Here is a 6,953-nt window from a genome sequence, read left to right as displayed (position 1 = left end):
TTCGGTTTTCAGTTTTCCAAAAAAAAAAAAATATATATATACTTTTGTTCAGCACTTTTTCTAGCCGCTATTGGGCCAAACTAAGTTAAAACACTTTAAAATTTGGAAACAGTGATGCAAATCTTTTATATTTCAGCCTTTGAACAAACAAAATAAACCAAAATGTAATTAGGTACTTTTCATCTAAGTTTATTTTTCAATTTGCACTAGCTATGTATAGTTTTTAGATGTAAAAACTGGATCAGAAGGGCCCTTTCTAAACTATTTTGCACCAGCACAGGGAGACAGGAACGTATCGGGGTCATGTGACCCTTGTGGTGAGACAGAGGCAAGCAGCCAAAGTGAAAGCTGCAGGAGCGGTGAGAGGTAAGCAGGGAACGGGTGCGGGTGGGACGTGTTTTGTATGTATATATATGTGTTTGTATATTTGTATGTGTGTGCGCACTCATGGATGTGTACGTGTGAGCATGGATGTGTAATTGTGTGTATGCGTGAGCATATATGTGCAGATGTTTGTAAGCATGGATATGTAAGCGGGGTGAGATGGAGTCTGTCTTAAACTATCATTTTACTACACCACACTGCCAACACTAAATTTTTTGTCTTCAATCTATCTGGACTTCATTTGCTTATATCATTGGATTCAAGGGGATATAAGGTATTGTTCAAGTCTGGTCTGAGCACCTGCTGATGGTGTTTTAGAGGTACATTTGGATTACCTATGGACTGAGTCTGTATATATGTTTGTATTGTTTCAATTAAATTAATATATTATAATATATAATAATGCAAAAATATTGCCATGATTACACAACAAACTAAAAGAAGTATATAAATGTATATACTTGAAAAAAGGCTCAAATCACTGCCCAATATCAATGGATCAGAGAGGAGACCTAGGATACCAATGTTTGGGCTGTAAGCTTATATTTATACTTCTTTTTTTTTTTTATCAAATGATGTGTCTGTGTTTCAAAGATATGCAACATTTTCTCAAAATGAAATCATCTTATTTGCAGGGAATATGTTTGTTTTCTCCTGTGTTAAATGTCATGCTTCAGTTTTATTGCATTGTGCTGCATTTTCTAAAGCTCTGAACAGGAAAGGTGGCGTTGCAGCAGGACTCTAGGGAACGTTCTTTCTTTTGGTTTCAGAGTCTCTGAATGTAAAGTTGTTAATATTAATTCTGGAGTCGAATTGTCTCTACAGCTGCTGCGAAACGCCTTGATATGTTTTCTTTCAGTTTAGGAGCACGTGATCTGCTGAGAATGATAACGAGTCACATTCCAAAGCAACTTAACGTTACTTTCCAGCCGCAGTATGTACTTTAATGCATGTGATAGCTGAGAGTTCATGTTAAACATTTTGGGTGTACCCCTTGCAAATGCATAGGGCGCGTTTGCAGAATGCATATGCTTTTACCCCCCGAGCTGTTTGCCGTGCAGGAGATGTGTTCAACTTTTCATTAAGGTAAGGTGCTTTCTTTTTCTTATTTTAAGGTTTTAAATGCATGAATACTTTTCATAACATTCTTTGGGACACTGGCGTGTCCCTTTAAGTAACAACCATTCTTAACAGCACTGGATACACTGGTTGTGACGCCAGACACACACGTTACACAGCATTGCTGGGTTTTCCCCGTCCAAAGACACAGAGCCAAAGCCCGCCTCCACCAGCCTGCGGCAGAAGCCCTGCCACCGACTCCTACAGCTGGACAGAGTGACAGTCCCTGTACAAGGAGCTCACACCTACGCACCAAAATACACCAAATTCACACCAAATAACCCATCTGATGACATCTGCGTTGAGCACAGGAACTCCTTGCAGGTCGGTGTTTGTTGAAATCGGAGAGATAAACAGAACTTGTTTTGGTGGAGGAGCTGCTGAAAGTTACTTGGTGAATGCTGCACAGATCATGCTGTCACTGTGAAAATATGTAACTTATATGTTTCTTACTTTTGGCATCTTTGTTACTAAACTTTTCTTTTTTTAACACATATTTACTCTTCGCAAAATAGAAAGGGGATTTTTTTGGGAAGTTGTACTCCGTCTGTACTGAGTTTTCAAAACAAGAGTTGTTTGAGTGGCATTGCCATTCCCAAATAAATAATGCAGCCACTTGTTTTGAATGGTGAAGATTTGAGTGGGTACCGAGCCATTGTAAGGCCATAGTGGACCACTGAATGCCCAGTCTCCATCTTCTGAAGCCACATTCTCCAATGTACATGTATATGCGGCCCCTTTCTTTCCTCCTTGGCCAAAAAGCCAACCAAAGGGTCGGATCTTCTTGTTCCCCCTTTGTTTGACTGTGAAACAAGAGCTACGGATAACGCCACCAGCTGCTGCGTAGTTTGCAGTACTTGGGAGTATTGTTGATGCTACTTTGTGAGGATTTACATAGAGAATGGAAGGTATACTCCGATGTATAGGCATCCCGGCCAGCTACTATAATTCTTATTTATGTTTGTACGTTGGAGGCATACATGCACAAAATAAAATAGTATAGGGCTATGATTAATGTATCCATTTGTAAATTGGCTAAGACAAACAGGTCAAATGTTTACCCCACTATAATGTCTTTATCATTTTAGTTTTTTGACAATTGGACACAGCACCTGTTAATGTATTTTTTTTTTTAATTTCTTTAGAAGAGGTTACTTGTCAGATTTTCTACTACTTTTAGTTCCATAAATACAAATCAGGGAAAAAGCAGCAGTGCATCTTGATTCACATTACAAAGGATTGTCTTACAAAAGAGTGAACAAACTGGTACAAGATCCTGCAAGATCACCTTTCCTATTATTATGTTTGCTTTGTCTACTTTTCTTTTACACTGAAAATGCACAGAGAGCGTGGGCATCCGGAGTGGGGGCAAGAGGGGGCACCCCCCCCCCGGAAATCCAAAGAGGGCCAATGGAACAGCAGCAGGGGAGGGAGGAACAGTAGGCTGTTTGGAGTAGGCTAATTAGAAATAGACAGAAAAAACACCTGCTGTCAGAGTGGTTTGTCGGCTCTCTTCCTCTCCTCTAGCTGGTTTGCTACGCTTCAATCTGGTAGTGGCTTCTTTATAGACAAAGAGTCTGGCCAGAGACACAGTTTGCAGACTGCAGACACAAGGTAGCTTTGTTTCAAACATGTATTACAGCTAGAGTTAGTTAACACTACAGCTTCCGTGACTCTCAGCGAGTCTGGTATGTTAAGCATCATGGGAAAATGAGTACTCAACAACTGGAGTGCCATATGTTAGTTTTTATATCATTATGGATTGGTGCTGCATAATGGACATCGCAAGATTTGCAGGAATCCATTTAGTTGGCTAAACATTTGGTGGCAAATGTTGACCACCCCAGCTATTGTAAGCTAACGTTCTCATGTTGCGCAGGTTCATGATGGTCTGTTAGCTACCGTGGTCACACCATTTTATCTATTAAAGAGTAACTAACATTTGCCTTCTAAAAAGGGAAAAGTTGTGAGGGATATTTTGCTCCCCCTCTGGAAAAAAAGCCTATGCCTGTGCTAGTAGAGGGATTGTTTGAGGAGGAAAATGCTTATACCAACATGGGAGAGGTGTCTGGGTGTGAACCCCATTGGGAAGTTAATATAAAGATTTTATATAGGTTGTCACAGTAACCCCCTAAGGCTGAGGACATATGGCGGTAGATATGAGTTTGTGAGGGGGCACGGATTCCTGGGAAGACTTCTTGCCTGCCTGCCCAGTCCCCTCTTATGTCTAAGTCACCCATACTCATTGGGGGCTCATCAGGGGGCATTGGTTGCCCCACAATGTCGCTCATTTGGGGTTACACAATGCTGGTGGTGAGCAACACTTGGAGGTGAATGAATTACAACTAACTTGTATCTTCTGTGTGTGTGTATAACTCTCATATAAATAACTACTATGGGAACCCCATTCCCATAGTAGGTTCTTCCTACTAATGCTGTGCATTTTCTGAATGATTACTAAAGTGGCTAAATTGTTCCAGAGCCTGGTCTGCATTGTGCAGAGAATGCATTAGTAGAGATAAGGCAGGTTAAGCTAATTTCTGTAACTGTCACAAAACACTGGATGTTAGGCAATTATTTCAAGATGTGCTTAAAAAAATCTATTTTATGTTACTATCAACAATCAGTTCACAATGTATTTTCTATTCTCTATCTTTTGTAGGCATCAGAACACCATGATGTATTATATCTGTAAAATTGCCATCATCTATTCACTGGTGATCATTTCAGAAGCAATGGCGACCTGCATCTGTGACAGTAAGAGTTTCTGTGATTGCTCCTCAAGGAACCTAACATCTGTGCCATCAGGATTGCCAAGAGAAATAAAGGGTCTAGATTTATCAAACAACAAAATCCAGATCTTGAGTGAGACTGATCTAGAACCCTATGAATATCTGGAAATACTTTGTCTGGAACATAATGAAATCCACACTATAAGCGATTACGCTTTTCACTCACTAGGAAACCTAAAAGATTTGGATTTATCATATAATAAGTTGACAAACTTGTCATCTGCCTGGTATAGCAACCTTCACATGTTAACACATTTAAATATCATGGGCAACCTCTACTCAACTCTCGGTTACTCTCCTCTGTTCACCAGTCTTACCTCTCTGACATCTTTAAAAGTTGGAAACCCGGATTTAATTTCTATTGAAAAGAAAAATTTTCATGGCCTAGAGAGCTTGAAGGAATTTCACTTAAATATTCCCAACCTGAAAGTGTATGAAAATAGAAGCATGGAAGGAGTAAAGGATATTGGGCACATTATTTTGAATGTCAACAAAACATTTTTATATGTTTTAATGAGTGATCTTGTATTTTCAGTGACGGTTTTAGAAATAAAAAACATGTCGCTTCTCGTTCCCGATGATGTAAGTGCCTTTGGCCTTTTCAATAAAACTCGGGTTAGAAGATTAATATTTAAAAACTGTGTTATTACTGATAAAAGCAGTGCAAGGTTATTTGAACTCATTCAGCATTATCAAGATATTACCGATTTCGTTCTAGAGGACAGTGAGTTACTTGGAACAGGTCATGGTGATCCACTTCTTCACAATGATAATAGCTCCATCACAACAGTCATTATTCAAAATTTGAATATACCAAATTTTTATCTGTTTTCCGACCTGCGCTTTTTCTACAAAGTTGTAAAACATCTTAAAAGTATTACATGCACCGGAACAAAAGTTTTCCTGATTCCTTGTAATTTTTCCCGATCCTTTTTGTCAATGGAATACTTGGATGTTAGTGGTAATTTGCTGACAGATATCTTCTTAGCAAGTTCGTCCTGTTTTCTTGAAAGAGGTGGTGCTTGGCCCATGTTGAGAACCTTAAATGTGAGTAAAAATCTACTCTCACATCTACCTTTTGTTGCACAAATGCTCTCTGGCCAGCAGTACCTAACTAACCTTGATCTAAGTCAAAATAAGTTTGGGGATTCGACACAGTCCGCGTGTAAATGGTCTGCTGGACTCATGTCTTTGAACTTATCAAACTGCCAGATAAAACATATCAGTGACTGCCTTCCCGCCACTTTGGAAATGTTGGATCTAAGTTATAATTATCTCACGACATTTGTGACTGAATTACCATTTTTAAAAGAACTTCATCTAACTAACAACAGGTTAGCCAAATTACCGGTTAACGCACGCTTGCCAAGATTAATGATGTTATTCATCAGGACAAACAAATTGAGCCATTTCTACGAGTCAGATTTAAATAATTTCCCTCAATTGACAACGTTAGACGCTAGGGACAACAATTACGACTGTTCCTGTGAATTCTTAGATTACGTCCAGTTCCATTCGGCCTTGCTTTTGGGATGGCCGGCCAATTACATTTGCGACTCACCTACTTCAGTCAGAAACAAAAGAATACAAGATGCAAAGCTTCCCATTCTGAAGTGTCATAAAGTATTGTTTGTGACATTGTCTTGTATTATCCTGATTCTTCTCATAGCTGTTGTGGTGGCACTTTGTTATTTCTTTCACTTAATATGGTATGTGAAGATGACTTGGGCCTGGTTGCAGGCTAAGAGGAAGCCTTTGAAGACAACCGAGAGAGAAATTTGCTACAATGCTTTTATTTCCTACAGTGAAATGGATTCTGAATGGGTTGAGAACATGATGGTAGAAGAGTTAGAAAATACCACCCCACCCCTGAGACTGTGCCTCCACAAGCGTGACTTTACACCCGGCAAGTGGATCATTGATAATATTATTGATGCAATGGAGAAAAGTTACAAAACCTTATTCATCTTGTCAGAACACTTTGTCCAGAGTGAATGGTGCAAGTATGAGCTGGAGTTTTCTCATTTTCGACTTTTTGATGAAAACAGTGACACGGCGATTTTAATTATTTTGGAACCCATGGAAAAAGAAAGTATCCCAAAAAGGTTCTATAAGTTAAGGAAACTCATGAACACAAAGACCTATATGGAGTGGCCTACAGATGAAGAACAACAACGATATTTCTGGCAAAACCTGAAAACGGCTTTGCAAATAGAGACATATGAGGATGCATGAATAAGGGAAATATGGCACTTTATGGCATGGTGTCACCTGACACATTATTCTACATTGTGTATAGATATGGGAGAAGCTCTGTGTGTGTATATATTATACTGGCTATATATGTTAGGGTTGTGAAGTGGCCAGTATTTGACCGGTTTGATTTTGTTTTTAAAGCTCTAGCTGGTTGGATACTTTGGAACATTTTTTTTTCTGCAGAGAGAAGTCTGTTTTCATAAAATTGGTCTCCCCTCTGCTAGCAGAAACTACATTGCTGGAGCAGACAGCCCCAGCAGCCCTGCTTTGCACGAGAGACCCCTGATTTTTCCCTCTATCCCGCTGAACTGTACCTCTGTCCCGCTTTTTGGGACAGAGGTAGAGCACGGCATGACCGCAATCCCACAGTTCTGATAGCATTCTCCAGTGTCATACATGATC

General features: G+C 39.6%; 1 protein-coding gene across 1 annotated transcript; it reads left to right on the top strand.

Annotated features, from left to right (window-relative positions):
• Positions 1-1,711: 1,711 nt before the first annotated feature.
• On the top strand, positions 1,712-6,707 carry TLR2 (toll like receptor 2). The gene is made up of 2 exons (XM_053455377.1): positions 1,712-1,827; positions 4,166-6,707. Exons 1-2 carry the CDS (start codon positions 1,793-1,795, stop codon positions 6,528-6,530), a joined length of 2,400 nt encoding a protein of 799 aa, XP_053311352.1. The 5' UTR covers positions 1,712-1,792; the 3' UTR covers positions 6,531-6,707.
• The last annotated feature ends 246 nt before the right edge of the window (positions 6,708-6,953 follow it).

This window comes from Spea bombifrons, chromosome 1 (genome assembly GCF_027358695.1).
Source record: "Spea bombifrons isolate aSpeBom1 chromosome 1, aSpeBom1.2.pri, whole genome shotgun sequence".
NCBI classification, from domain to species: domain Eukaryota; kingdom Metazoa; phylum Chordata; class Amphibia; order Anura; family Pelobatidae; genus Spea; species Spea bombifrons.
The sequence above is the reverse complement of the archived record's forward strand: the minus strand, read 5'-3'. Positions and strand labels throughout refer to the sequence as shown.

Excerpts from the sequence above, each read along its gene's own strand:
- TLR2 (XM_053455377.1), top strand. The coding sequence starts at position 1,793 with ATGACATCTGCGTTGAGCACAGGAACTCCTTGCAG. Across the intron at positions 1,828-4,165 it reads AGCACAGGAACTCCTTGCAG|GCATCAGAACACCATGATGT; the intron begins GTCGGTGTTTGT and ends TATCTTTTGTAG.